General features: G+C 50.2%; 1 protein-coding gene across 3 annotated transcripts in view; it reads left to right on the forward strand.

Annotated features, from left to right (window-relative positions):
• The window catches only part of LOC132004202 (myosin-13), a 98,886-nt gene extending 92,465 nt beyond the window's left edge, over positions 1–6,421 (forward strand). For all 3 annotated transcript variants that reach the window (XM_059380391.1, XM_059380389.1, XM_059380390.1), the window contains 5 exons: positions 1,472–1,597; positions 1,896–2,066; positions 4,262–4,366; positions 4,455–4,550; positions 5,945–6,421. In XM_059380391.1, the coding sequence (XP_059236374.1) occupies positions 1,472–1,597; positions 1,896–2,066; positions 4,262–4,366; positions 4,455–4,550; positions 5,945–6,130 (684 nt within the window). In that variant the 3' untranslated portion in view covers positions 6,131–6,421. The remainder of the gene's footprint in view (positions 1–1,471; positions 1,598–1,895; positions 2,067–4,261; positions 4,367–4,454; positions 4,551–5,944) is intronic.
• Positions 6,422–15,293: the final 8,872 nt, after the last annotated feature.

Raw genomic sequence — 15,293 nt, forward strand, 5'->3', positions numbered from 1 at the left:
AAACAAACAAATAGAAGAAACATACCAGCCACCGTGTCCCCTTTGGAAACCTTTTCTTCCAAGCTCTCGGAAGCTCTCATCAATCTCTGCCATTATTATACTTTTGTAAAAATGCGATCGGCATTTCTGCAGCTTCCTATTTTCATTTTAACAAAGTGTCATTTCCATCCCTTTAAATCATCTTCTATGACTTTTTTTTTTGAAGATTGATTGATTAATTGATTTGAGAGAGAGAGAGAACGCACGTGTGCATTGTCAGGGGAAAGGGCAAAGGGAGAAATCTTGAGCAGATTCCCTGCTGAGTGTGGACCTCCCCCCCACACACTACTCTTCCCTCCACCACCACTCCCCACTCAGTCCCATGACCCTGAGATCATGACCCAAGCCAAAGCCAAGAGCCAGTTGCTTCACCGACTGAGCCACCCAGGTGCCCCCGCCGTGACTATTTTTAATGGCAGAAAAGTAGTTTATTACAGTAGGGTGATGTGGCAGTTTTATTTAATCTATCTTCCATGGCTGGATGTTTTTAATTATTCCCAATAAAATCTTTACCACTAGAAAGAGTTCTATGATGAACTTAACTTATAATAAGTTTTCACATTTTCTCGTTATTGTTTCTTGTCTTAATATTCCTAGACGTAAACAGGTTGCTGGAAGAAGAATTTCATGGTCCAAAGGATAAAGACATTTGCAGCTTATTGTAAATCAGCCTTCACAAGGTGGTCTCCATTTTTATTCTCATTGAGAGAATATGGAAGATCTCTTGCCTCTAAATCCTCAAAGGCCCTAGTTACACGTCTTTTAATCCTGACCAACTTCACGGTTGAAAAACACCTCACCTATATAATTTTTATTTTCTTGGGGCACCTTGCTGGCTCTTTGGGTAAAGCATCCAACTTCACTCTTGATCTCAGGGTCATGAGTTCAAGCCCCATGTTGGGCCTGGAATCTACTTAAAAAAATACATATATAGTAAAGTTTTGATTACTAATGAGTAACTGCTTCTTCTGGCAGGTTCCACCTATATACACTTTGTGCCCTGGTTTCTTACTTGTGCAATTTGTCTTTTTTATGAATTGAGGAAGAGAGTGTTTTTTGAGCAATATACATTGGGAGCATTTTCTCTTTTGTCACGCTTGTAATTCTATTTACCGTGTGTCTTGATCATTAGATTTCTCATTTTATATATTTAGGTCTACCCATCCTTTTCTTGCTCCAACACCTTTTAACTTCTTCCTCAAACATGTGAAAGTCTACCTTTATCAGTTACTCATTCATTTTATATACAGTTCTTGGGTCTGTTTCAGGACCTTCTGTTTGGTCAAGAATGAAACAGTACCTAGCAAATCCCCCAGGGAAAAATAAGAAATATGACCATGATTGATTGCCTTCCCCATGCAAATTTCTCCCCCTCAATTGTTCCAAGCTCCCAAAGATAACCTACACCTCTGGCATCTAATTTTTCCTATAGAACACGAGCCTGATAAATACCAAGAAAAAATTGGAAGCAGACATAGCCCAGTGCCAGGCAGAGGTGGAGAACTCCATCCAAGAGTCCAGAAATGCAGAGGAGAAGGCCAAGAAAGCCATCACAGATGTGAGCTCTGTTCCTTCTTTGCAGTGCCTGTTTTTGGAGTCAGGGAAGGGGCTTCGAGGTGGGGACAAGGCAAGGAGGCTTTGTCTCCTGATGACCTACAGTTGGTCATGCTGGCTTCCTAGAGAGGGAGTTAGATGAAGCCTCAGACAAAATCAGCTGGGGAGGAGATACATGACTAGTCATGGTAGAATGAGGGAGCCAGGAACAGCACGCACAGTATTGACCTTGACAGCATCCTCTGTGGACTCCTGGTCGGGATGCCAGGTGGCCCACTCATACATCCTATGAACTTCATCAGGCAGCCATGATGGCCGAGGAGCTGAAGAAGGAGCAGGACACCAGCGCCCACCTGGAGCGCATGAAGAAGAACCTGGAGCAGACGGTGAAGGACCTGCAGCACCGTCTGGACGAGGCTGAGCAGCTGGCCCTGAAGGGCGGGAAGAAGCAGATCCAGAAACTGGAGAACCGGGTAGGGTTCTAGAAGGTTCTAGAAGATTCTGGTTTTCAAAGTGATATTTGGTTCAGCCATCCTGGACAGAGCCACCAGTCCAGCCACTAGGTTGCAGGAGAGTGGGGGTGGATGGAGGGCATGCAAGTTTGGTCTGAGGACTACATGCCAATATGCCCACCTGGGTCTCCTTCACTGGTTCCTCCATCCCAACACACACACACACTTTACAACACTCATGCCTCAGGAGCTGCAGAATGAAGACACTTGCAAATAGTCACATCCTGTTTTTATAGGAATTCAGATCCATATAAGTGATGGGAAATGTACTTTGCATTCATAACATTACGTAGTTTATGTAAGTTACATTTTGGACCAGCCTCTGTTTTGGTGAACAATGGCTCATCCTACGTAAAGTCTAGAGTCTCTCTTCACCTCCCACCTGCCGGCTCCCTTTTGTCCCAGACTTCTCAGTCTCTGAACCCAGTCAGGCTGCAATGCTGGGAAGCTTCTCCCTCTCTCCGTCCTAAAGGGCAGGTGACTGGCACTTCCTCCCACGTTTTTCCGCAGAAAAAACTCTACCCCCAGTACAGAGGCAGTCTTGCTTCTTTCTGAATCTGGGAGCTGATCTGTATTTGTTTTTGTCCCTTCGCGAAAGGCTTCCTTTGTTGCCGGGACCCCTTGCTTTTCCCTTGAGACCTGGGGACGGTTTATTTCATTTGTTTTTTGCACATGGCTCCATTACCAGTTCTGTGGGGCTGGGGGGGTGGGGAGCTTGTTCTTTCTAACTTCTCTGTAGTCCTGGGAGGGAGGAAATGGTGGCACAGGAGGAGAAGGGGGTGAGGGGCAGGCCAAGAGAAGGAGGTGACCTCTCAGCAGGGAGGCACCCCAAATGCACTCGGGCTTCAAGCCTCCCAAGGATGTGGTCACCAGCACATGCACACCATGAATGTGAATGATTTTTTTTTTTTTTTTTTTTTTTTTTTTTTGGTTAAAAAACAATAAGGCAATAGGCACGTGAGTAACAAAAGTCAACACCACGGAAGTCAGAATTTCTTCCCCCCCAAGTTCTCTAAATTCTTACTTCTAATTCTTCCCAGTCATCCTCTATTGCATGAGCTTAGCCTGTCCTCATGGATCCCTCCACTGAGGGAGGGATTAGAGCCCATGCCTCCCTCCCTGATTCTTTGGTTCCTGGGCCAGCCAATCCCCCTCATTGCATGGCCCCTCAGCTGGCCTCCAGCCCCAGCTGCCCCATTATCTTTAGTTCCGCAAACCTTCCAGAGGCCACTAGAGCATTGCCAGGAACCCATATGTTTCGCAGAACCTAACGGTAAACAGCTTCCCAGGGCGCATGGGTAGAGAGGGGGCTAGGGATCGTTTTGGGAACAGTGCCCAGAGTTAATCTGTTCCACTGGCGGATTCCAAGGTTGATCTGGTGAGTCCACAAGCCCAGGGCTGCCCGTGTCTGTGGCCACTGGGATTCCCTGTGGCTGACCACCACCCTCACGTCTTGACTCTTTCTAGACTGTGGCTTTGGGACCACAGTTAGTGACCTGTGTCCTCGGTGGCTGTCCTGTTCCCTCAAGACTTCAGGAAAGCCAGAAACAGTTATGAAGTGACCACTACTGGCAGAGTGCTTTATCATTTAAAACATGCTTTTAAGTGCTTTGTCTAACTTGACTCCCACCTTTGATGCAGGTGGAGTGGGAATTACAGTCTCTACCCTAAACCCATAGAAACTCACTCTTAGGGGCAGCTGCTTTGGCTCTTGGAATCAGTCAGCTGGCCCCAGGGCTTGAACACACCTGGACCGTTCCTGGCCCAGGCTCTCTCCCTGACGCCCTGCAGCCTCACTTGGCCAGGAATCAGGCCCCCCAAAATGCTCACACAGGCTTCACCTGCAGGGATGAGTCGGGGCTGAGGCCCAGGCCTCGCCAAGCTGCCTCCCCCAGGGGAAGAGGCGTCCTTGGCCAAGCCCAGCCTGGTGGCCCTGCTGGGGGCACCAAGGGCTGCGTCTTGTTCTCCTTTGCACAAGGCCACCACACCAGCAGTGGTGGCCCCTTGTGCCCAGGGTGTTTCCTGAGCTCTAGGAGGAGACATTTTTACAAACTATATTTAGGGGATCCCAAGTTCACCCTAAAATGACCATGGGAGAAGTCTGGCTGCTCTGACCCAAATGCTGGGCTCTCTCCACTCCCCCCCCAAAAAACCAGGTGCGTGAGTTGGAAAACGAGCTGGATGCTGAGCAGAAGAGGGGGGCCGAGGCTCTGAAGGGGGCCCATAAATATGAACGCAAGGTCAAGGAGCTAACCTACCAGGTAGGTGTCTCCAAAGCCTCCGTGAGCTCCAGGTTGCTCCGACCCCGGCATAAGCTGCGGTGGCGGTGGCACGATGCTATGTTTGCAGGCCGAGGAGGACCACAAGAACATCCTCAGGCTCCAGGATCTGGTGAACAAGCTGCAAGCCAAAGTGAAGGCTTACAAGAGGCAGGCTGAGGAGGCTGTGAGTAGGGGGGTCCTGGAAGCCCACGCCCACCTAAGGACGCCCAGTCCTCATCAAGAGTCTATCCTGTCGTGGAGCCTAAGGCCCAAGTTTTCATTTGCAGGCTACAAAGTCAGGGACGCCTGCCCACTTCTCTCCCCTGGCTTGTGTTAAATAAGGCTGCCTGCCCCCCAGCTGCACCTCCCCCATGCTTCCTATCTCATCTCAGGTGGCCCTGCCCCTCACTTTATCCCCCACCCCCAGCCCAGAACATTCTAGCTCCCCTTGCCAGCCCTACCTCACTGAGGCCCCAGCCAGCTCAGCCTACCCCACCAGCCCTCCCTGAGCCGGCAACCTGACCTTAGATCCGCCCCCGATCCCGGTGCACAACATCACACCTTCTCCTCTTCCCTCCCTCCCTCCCTACTCTGCCTCCCTCCCACCCACCCTTCCTGACCTGTTGATCAAACAGACCTCAGAGATATTCTAGCAAAAAGCTGGCCTGCGGTGGTGGGGGGAGGGGGCGGTTTGGGGTAGGGAAGAGGTGGGGACTTTTTCCTGTTACAGAAAATAAATACTTTGGGAAATCCTAGGTTAAGCAAAGTTGAACCGGTTGCTTTCAAGGATTTTTCAGATTTTGTCTGTGATGGGTAATGCACTCTTCAAAGTGAACACACCATTGTGAAATGCAGCTTTGTCCCCCACCCACAAACCCAGGTGGAACTTGGAACCTTTTTATTGTACGCAGAGCAGCCCATAGCCCATAGCCTTAGCACTAGGGTTCTGAGGAACAAAATTTGGGGGACCCCGCTGTTGATAAATGACTGAGCAGATGGCTTCTCTCAATGTCCATTTTCCCTCCCTGCCCAGGGGCTCGTGGTTCCACCTTGACCACAGGGAAGCAGATCTGAGCTAGTTAAATGGAGGGGAAGGGGTCTGTGCCCATTGGATGAGGATGGTCACAGCGAAACTGTCTGGGAGGGAGGGTACCAGGAGACCACCTTCTTGGAGAACCTTTGGATTGTCCTCAGTAGATGTGGGGACAATGGCCTGGCCACAGGGCAGACAGTGCTGGGATAAGGCCAGGGCAAGGAGGGTTAGGGCATTAGACTCTGACCTTCCAGGTGCCTTGGGAGGACTCAGGGCTTAGGTCCTGGCAGAGCAGGGATGTAGGGGAACAGGCAGGGGTCCAAGGAGTGGCAGCACTACCCTCAAGGAGGCCAGAGAGCATACATGGTCAGGGGCTAGGAGTGGTGTCCTGGCACCAAGAGAGCTGGGCTCAGCCCCCTCTGCCCTCAGGGAATCCAGGGCCCAAGCCCTCCCGGTTCCCCAGCGCCCCAGAGAGGCCTGCAGGGACAAGAAACCTCAGAGCCAGAGTGAGGAACTGCCTCCTGTCCCTCCATCTCCCCATTCAGGAGGAGCAGGCCAACACGCAGCTGTCCAAGTGCCGGAGGGTCCAGCACGAGCTGGAGGAGGCGGAGGAGAGAGCGGACATTGCCGAGTCCCAGGTCAACAAGCTGCGGGCCAAGAGCCGAGATGTGGGGGCTCAGGTGAGAGCAGACGTCTTCCCCAGATGCCGAGATCCGGGGAACACCCAGTGAGAGTACAGAGGCCACCCCTCCAGCCAGGCCCCTGCTGGTTCCAGAATCATGGGGCAGGGGACAGACGTCTTATCACCCCCATGTCTCCCTGTCGTAAGAGGTGCTGCCCGGGAAGCCCCTGCTTTTCAGGGGACTCGTCCCTCTCCAGGGACCCATGGTTTTGTTTTTATGATGTGCAAAAGGAAACAATGCCGTTCTTCGATATTTTTCCGGAAGTTCCTGCCTTTCCAGCTGCTCCGCGTGAAGGCAGTACTCAGCCTTGCCTTGGGTTTGACTCATTTCCTGCTTGTTCTCCTCCCACAGAAGCTGGAGGAATGAGGCCTTCCCGATGCCCGCTGCCGTGCGACACCCTGGGAGAGGGGAGGGGTGGTGTTGTGAGAAATAAAGTCTGCTCGTTCCTCGTCTCTCTGGCTCTGCGTGTTCATAATCACGGCCCATCCCACTTGCTCGGGGTGCTTTGAGAGGCGTGTCCGACCTGCTGTGCGGACACAGAAATAAGGGATGTGGTAAATACGAGGAAGTCCTCCTGGATCCAGCAGAAAAGGCCAAGAGAAAAACCACTGCCAAGTAAGCCTCCGGCTTCCTTCGCACTGAAATAAAGCCCCTTTCAGGTAACCAGAGCACATTTGCTCCTCAGAACACAGAATTGTTTCAATTCACTTCCCCAGTGTCTCTCTCAACTTCCAGACAGGGACACTGGGCCCAATTAAATGAAGTCCTCTGACTGTGGTTACCCGAGGCAGGGTGGAGTTGAGATGCCCTGGGTCCCAGACTCCCAGGCAGTGTTGCCGCTAAGAAATTCTGCTTTTCCATCCTGTCCTTCTAAGGGGCTGTGTTGAACATCCACGGCTCCCCATGACATCTGAGCAGGGAGTAGGTGCACCCCAACTCATTCATTCCTAGGAAACACTGGGTAGGGTCTTGCCTGCCTTCTCCTTCCAGCTGTCTTCTCTCTGCCCCACCTGCACGGATCCTTCCCACGGTGCACAGAGCCAAAACGTGAAGGCAGCAGGTGGGCTGTGAACTTCCAGAGTCCAGACTAAGCCTGGCCCAAGTGTCAAGAGAGAAGCCTCTGTCAATTTGGGGGCTCACGCCTGGATCCTGATCAGATTGTGTTGATTCACTTACATGGAAGGGTAAAGATGCAGCAGAATGGGATAAAGACAGGATTAGGCCCAATCACTTCATAGCTGTAAATGCATGGCCTCGGATTGGCCTTGGCCTTGGGTTGGCCACACACTCTCTGAACCTGACTTTCCTCAAAGGTCATACTGACCAGGTACATGGGCTTGGGTTCTGGCAAACATGGATGGAATCCCAGGACTCTCACATGCTAACTGCATGGCCTTGGGCAAGTCAGTCTTCTCTCTGAGCCCCATCTTCCTTATTCTGTAATAATAGAAGTCATAGCTTTGCTAGAATGGGTGAGGGGCTGGGATGGTGACAAGAGGTGTAGAGCTTCTTCGGGGGGCAATGAAATGTTCTTCAGGGATGGATGTGCAGCTGTGAATATACTGAAAGCCATTGAATTGTATAGTATGTAGATTATATCTCAATAAAATCAAAACTGACTCACTCTGTATCAGGCACAAGATAAGTACACTATCCTCTAACATCTTGTGTCATCTCTTCTCTCTAGCTTTCTAGATCCGACCCTCCTTTCCATCTCATCACCAGCCCAGCCCACATGCTTTCAACACAGTGGGGTACGAACGTGAGGCAGTTGGCAGCAGTGATGGTGGCAGGAAATTATTCTGAGATCAGGTGAACTCATATGTCTGACATTATGATCCCCATCAACATCACCATTATCACCATCATCACCATGATCATCAACATCATCATCAGCATCACCACCATCATCATCACCACATCACCACCACCAGCAGCAGGCTCACCAACATCAACAACATCATCACCACCATCATCACCATCACCATCATCATCATCACTATCACCACCATCATTATCACCATCATCACCATCACCACCATCATCATCACCATCACCACCATCATCACCATCGTTGTCACCATTGTCATCAGGATCATCACCACCATCAACACCATCATTGTCACCATTGTCATCAGGATCATCACCATTGTCATCACCATCATTACTGTCATCACTACCATCATTGTCATCATCACCATCATCGTCATCACCATCACCATCATCAACATCATCCCCACCATCATTACCATCATTGTCACCATTGTTATCAGGATCATCACCATCATCATCACCATCACCATCGTCACCACCACCATCATCATCAGTGCTAAACTACAAGACTGGAGGAGTCTATTTAAAAAAAAATCTCTTCAACTTCCTCAGTTTTACAGACAAGGAAACTGAGATCATTCTCAAGGTCCCCAGATATCTTCCCCAGCCCAGCCCAATAATTTCAAATACAAGAACATTGTGAATGTGTTGAGTGTTCACATGCTCCTTTTTCTCCCTTCCATTTAAGCCACACAACAAGCCCATCAGGAGATCAGGCCGATATCAATCTCTTATTTCTAGCAGTGTTGCTGACAGCCTATGGCTTATCCAGGGTCCAGAAGAAGAGATAGCAGCTCTTCAGACCCTCCCTATAGCACACAGTCTCCAATGGCAGGTTTTGCACCTGCTCAGCCATGTGATGTAATGATAAGAGCCCTGGGTCCCAGACCTGCCCCACCACTAAATAGCTTTGTGATTTGAGGCAAGTGGCTTCATGACTATAAGCCTCAGCTGCCTCCCTTACAATGGGGGTGTAGCAGGGTTATTTTGAGAAGTAAATAAGATGATTCAAGAAGTACCCTTGCTCTAGAGCCCCAAACATCAGTAGCACTCCAGGAACCTGTCATGGTGGAGAGGGACAAGACACGGCCTCAGGACAGAGGTGGAAGGTAACATGGGTCCAGATGTACAACAGCTGGGTTTAGCATTGTCCCCTTAAGGCTTCTTCTGGTTTGAGAAGATAACAAGCCACGGGGTTGGCAGTCATCAAAAGAAATTACTATTTCAGGGCCCCTGGGTGGCTCAGTGCATTAAGCTTCTGCCTTCAGCTCAGGTCATGATCTCAGGGCCTGGGATCAAGCCCTGCATCAGACTCTCTGCTCAACAGGGAGCCTGCTTCCCCCTCTCTCTCTCTGCCTGCTGCTCTGCCTACTTGTGATTGCTCTCTCTGTCAAATAAATAAAATAAAATAAAATAAGAAATTACTATGGAATTCCACTCCTCTCAGATGTCCCAACAAAAGTTCAGGATCTCCTCCCCCTCAAATACTGCCCGGTTCACCTGGGGCTCCCTAAAATGAACCCAGAGATCTCTTCTATTTACTCAGCTCCCTATATCCCAGAATGTCTGCATTAGAAAGAAAGAACGTTCCTCTACCCTTCCCAGTGCTTCACAGTGTTTCTACTACATCAGAATCCCAATCGTGGAATGAAGGGATGAATGTATGAACGAGAACCTTCCATACCTAGACACCAAGTACGCCCTGATGAGACATTTCTAATTTTCTTTTCTGAGGACCGGAAGAAGAGAAAAGAGTAACATGCTGAGTTTTCTTTCCCAGCGTCTGCATGTTGAATTCCAGCCGACAGCTGGACCCTGAGGCTCTTTGGCTGACCCCTTCTGACTCCTCTAACTCTGTGGAAAAACCAAGAGGGTGGCAGAAAGAGCCTTGCCCTGGGTCTCCCACATGGCAAGGTAGAGTGCGCATGGGACCAACACGTGCACTCCCGTCTTGGCACGTCAGCCCTTTTAGAAGTTCTTGGGCAGGTCAGTTGATGTCTTTGAGCTTCAACATGGGGCTGGAAGTCAGGGCACTACCTACCTGTGGAATAGGGTTGTTGAAAAATTTCTAGGTGATACTGTGCAAAAGGTTTCCTCAATGGTGCAGTATGGCCCAAACTGAAGGTAACATTGTTATAGTCTTGTTAGCAGTAATGGCAGAGAGAATGGCATGGCAGCGGCCATCATTAAATTATTGTTCAGTAGAGAAGCCCAGCCACCAAACTGGGACAGGGGGGCTCTGGACTTTGGAGCGCCGAACTTACCCCGGACCCCTTCAAAACAGGGGTTTTGCTGCCACCTCCTGGTTGTGGAAGGACACGCTTTTCATTATACAAATGACCTTGAGAGTGCACTTCCACCAAAGTCTCCAAAACAGATATTCAGAGAATTGGAGGTGTCCTCGGGAATCATGATCATCCCGTCTGGGCCCCTGGTTTTGCAGATGAGAAAATTCCTATTCATGATACGGTTTTATAATCCTAAGAAGTACAGTGTCAGAGACAGACACCCAGAGTCTCCTGGCTCCCAGGGGGGCAGGGCTCCCCAAGCTGAGTGTCCATAGAAGAGGGTCCCATAGAATCTCCAGATGGAGGGCAGGAGAGTGAATGGCCAGGCAGAGACAGTGAATGGCCCTGGCAGCAGAAGCTGGGACCACTGCCAAGGGTCTGCTCCTCAGACGCCCTCTCCTCCTCCCAGGAACCTCTCCCAGGCTGGAAGAGTAGTGTTGACAAGGTTAGAAAGAAGTACACTTTCAGAAACAGCCCTCTGCTCCTAACAGGGGAGGTGACCAGACCCTTCATGGCTCTGAGATGAAGGTGGCCCAAGGCAGTTCCAAAAGTAGGTGCCTTGACCCTTTTCCTAGCCCCAAGACAAAGGATCAGGGTGTCCATGCCTCAGCGAGACACCCAAGATCAAGACCTATGCCACTGGACCAACCCTTCAGACCCCTCTACTTTCTTAAGTCTCGGAAGAGTTTGAAAGGGCCAGCTTCCTTGCCCTCTGGTGCAAGTGGGTCGAGCCAATGGGTTGCTGAGAGAGAAAGGCAGGAAGGAAGAGAGTGAGGCCAAGGCTGTTTGTTCCCTGGGTCCCCCCTTGCTGTTTGTTCCCTGGGTCCCCCCTTGCAGACCTCCAAGCAAAAGTCCCATTTCCTAGCAGACGTGCAACTCCCCAAGCCCTCCCGGTTTCCATCTCCAGTAACTGGTCCTCATGCCTATTGCTTGCACATTCAGCCCCAGGGTCATGGAGCCCTGAAATGTCAGACCTGGAGTCCCAGGGCATCCCTGTAGTTTCCCAGTACCTGGCCACACCTCTGGGAGGTACGTCTCCCACAAACACTCCTCACATTATGCTAATCTGGGCATGCCATCTATTTCCTGCAGGGATCTCTGCCGGATGCAGGACCCTCCCCACCCCCATCCTGCACATCTATTTCAGGGCCCCATGACCCTCCTCTGGAACAGGACCAGCCAAGTTAAGAGGTGCTGGCCAAGAAGAGGAGGCAAAGGAACCAAAGCATTTATTTGGGGTCTTCGGGATTGAAATCTGAGAGACACCCAGTTTACCAGAATCAAAAGCGTGCACCAAATTACAGGCAGGGAGTACAGGCTTGTAAAGGCAGAACCACAAGAAGACACGGGTTATTTTAAAAGGATTGTCACTGGCACTGACAGAATTAAACTATCTACTGCCCAATGGGCTATTCAGCAACCAGATGCTACATTATCTCAGTTCCCCTGGAAAGTAGAAGGATGTGTTCCAGGAGGTAGGGAGGTGCAATTCACAAGCTGAAACTGACAAAAGTCAAAAGTCCGCAGTGTTCCGAAAATTGAAACAGGAGGTGCAGGCAGGCTCCTTCCTCAGAGTTCTGCCCCTGCCCCAAGCACTATCCCAAATGGCTCTCTTAGGGTGCTTACTGAACTTTGCAGTCTCCTTTCAACAGAGCCCTACCTAGCCACACTGTATGGACCTCTCTAGGTCCCAAATTCCATCCAGCTAGGTAATTACACTTTCAGTTTCATTGCACGCCTCCGGATATAGACCTTCACCAAATTCAAGCTTTTAAGATTGCTCCCAGGTCCTTTTGCTTTTATTTAAACTGGAACAGACAGGCACGCCTCACTCTTGAACCCTGTCCTTTCTTCTGGGATCGTTGGCCCCCTAGGTGTACTGGAACCAGCTCGTACCAGCTCACAAGAGTCGACCGTGAACATTTTGGGAAATTTCCCGAGCCACTCATTCTACCCTGATATTACTAAAAATTAAATTACAGAAACTTACAAGGAGATGAAGTATATTAAAAACCAAGGTCCTAAAAAAAATCAAAACTTTTGACTTCTTAATTATTTGCCACATTTTATTATTGCTTATGGCCTCAAGGTTATCGACAACGTTAAGGCTGCGTGGTGGGAATCCTATTTAATGGTGGGGTCCCTGAATCTCCTCCAATGCCTGCATTCAGAGACGTCATGCTGATAGCTTGCTATGGCCGTGGTGGAAATATTAACACTGCAGAAATGGGTGAACCCTGCAATGCAGGGCTGTTTTATTTGTTAGCCTGTTCAACATTCACCAGCATCAAGTGGAACCAGTGGGATCCAAGTTAAAACCAATCTGCAATTCTGTACATACAGATACTGGGGTATGTAGGGCCAGACCCCCGCCCTCACCAGCCGCCCACCGATCCCACTAGGTCCGCTTATTCAAGGAAGCAAACTGAGAGGTCTTCTCAGGGATAAGGATTTACATCCTTCAGAGTGTGGGGGCAGAGAGAAAAACAGAGAGGGAAGTGGACGCTCGCTGGCCCGGCCCCGATTCCCCTGCTCTGCCCTGGTCTTAAGAATTCGTTCCGCTTTGGGGGCGCCTGGGTGGCTCAGTGGGTTAAAGCCTCTGCCTTCGGCTCAGGTCGTGGTCTCAGGGTCCTGGGATCGAGCCCCATGTCGGGCTTTCTGCTCGACAGGGAGCCTGCTTCCTCCTCTCTCTCTGCCTGCCTCTCTGCCTACTTGTGATCTCTGTTTGTCAAATAAATAAATAAATTCTTAAAAAAAAAAAAAAAAAGGAATTCATTCCGCTTTGACAGAAAGTCAGCTCAAGCACCAACCAAAAGTGAAGATTTACGGGTTCACCCCAATGAAAACCCCAAGGGTAGTCAACCTTCCAGCTGCCTGGACCGCACCGATATGGGGGTAGGTCTAGGTTTTCCAATGATTTCTGATTTTTCTTTCTTTTCATGCCTCAGTTCCGCTTTCCTCTAAATTAATTTTATTCCCAAGAAGCCTGCCCCTTGGCGGTTCCAAAACAGCCACGCTTCTATGTTCTATCTTAAAATCTTACCCCAGCAGCCGAGAGGAAAGAAATTCTCTTTCCCAGGCACTTGTGCAAGAGCCCCAGAGCTGGGTCTCGCAGGCTCTGATTGTCCAGATGGTCAGGCCCCCAGTCAGGAGGGGGTAAGAGGGTGGGAGCTTAGGATTGGTTGGCTGCGAATCAGGGGGGTCAACCCCACCCAAGCCCCATGAATGGAGAGTAAGGAGGGGTGTTCCTTCTTCCTCCTATCAGGGGAGGCTCCTGCTCCCAGAGGGACCAACGATGAGAACTCACCAGCAGGTGACCACTGAGTCTGCTTGTCACTTCTGGAGGTGGCCTGATGGTGCCTTCTCATGGCCAACAGTGTAGGCCAGTCCCCACGACGGCTCTGAACCCCTGGCATAAAGTGGGCCACCAAGAAACGGCAGTTGGGATTCCCCAACCCTTCTGCCTTTGACTTACTTCCCTTATCCCCTCCACGATAGGGCCCCTGCCGCTGACCTACGACTCTGAGCTCTAGGGTATGTGGGGGATAGCTCTTCTCACTCGCTGTCCAGCCAGCTGGCCCTCCAGACCCAGCAGACACCCGCTTGGCCTTCCACACTCTTGCTAAGTAAGAGTCTAACTTCTCCTAACATAACATCATTTCCTTCCCCCGCCAGCGACTTGAATTCCATGCAGGGCCTCTCACTGCTGACAGAGGAGGAAGACCATGGCTCAGAGGCGCTGCCCAGAAGCCCAGGAGCTTCCTGTTCCATGAGTCAGGAAGGAGAGGTCCGGGTGGGGCCAGACAGAACATCTGGTCCCAAATCAGGACGTGGCTGGGATCCGAACCCAGGGCCGGCCCACGGCAGGCATTGGCCCGCACAGGGACGAGAGACGCTCGTGTCTTCAATAGAGAACGGAGACCTGCCAGGAGCTATTCTAAGGACTGGGAACGTAATTGTGAAATAAATAACAAGTGGGAAAAGTGCCTTCCTCTCAAAGGCATTCCAAATTTATCTAAAATGTCAGTGGCTCGCCTGAGCGGCTCCTGATCGTTACCTGCCTCCCATGCTCTCTCCGGGCCGTCTGTGAACCCACAGCATCTCCCATCGGGCCCGGGGAGGGCTGCTTTCTCTCCCCCATGGAACGGCCACCTCCGTCAAGGGCTGGCCCGCTCTTTGTCATCTTAGAATGTTCTAGTGTGGATGAGGCACTCCTTAGATGTTGCCAGAAAGGATGACTCTTCCTAACAGCATTTTTATAAGAAAATCATTCCAAAGAACCAAAAATGCTTAGTAATAGAGGACCGTCAGGATGTATTATAGGCACAATTATAAGAGCGACTAACATTAACTGAGATCTTTTTATGTGCTAGGTGTTTTTTTTGTTTTGTTTTTTTTTTTTGCGAGTTTTACATGCGACATCTCAGGTCTCACCAAACTCCTCTCGGCCACAGGCTCTTACTTTATTCCTTACAGGCATGGCTCAGAGAGGTTAAGAATTGGCCTGATGTCACACAGCCAGAGAGTCTAGGGGTACTTGGAGGATTATGCACACCGTAAAGGCAAAGGCACAAACAACGCATGGCCACATCGATGGTTATAAATTAACGTATTTACTAAAAGATATTAAAACCTAAGCCACTATATCAGTACCCATCAAAGCCCTGTGAAAACGTATGATGTGTCAGGCAGGCCCCCGATCAGGGTAATGAAAAGGAATTTCTAATCTCTGAGTCTTCATTTCTCTGTGAAGAGCGGTCTAATGTCTTACAGTTATCTACCTGTGAGTTTTATGCCTCTGGGATTGTGCAGACTCTTTACTAATCTGACGGATGGATCCTTGCTGAGATGCTAAGGTGTGAAACTGGCCCCGTGCTGCTCCTTCCCAGCAAACACAGTTTATAGGATTTTCTGGAACAAAGCCTTTTGGGGGGGAAGCTCCATTGGTTCTGGGAAGTCTTGGGAGACTGGGGAGGAGACCCAGAGGTGGTGGGGATGAGGGATGGTTGTGAGGAGTGCCACAAATTAGGAGCACCCTCTTCCCAGCAAAGGAAGGAACTGTCTTTGGCTCTGCGCTACCCTCCAGCCCC

This window comes from Mustela nigripes, chromosome 16 (assembly GCF_022355385.1).
Source record: "Mustela nigripes isolate SB6536 chromosome 16, MUSNIG.SB6536, whole genome shotgun sequence".
Taxonomy (NCBI): domain Eukaryota; kingdom Metazoa; phylum Chordata; class Mammalia; order Carnivora; family Mustelidae; genus Mustela; species Mustela nigripes.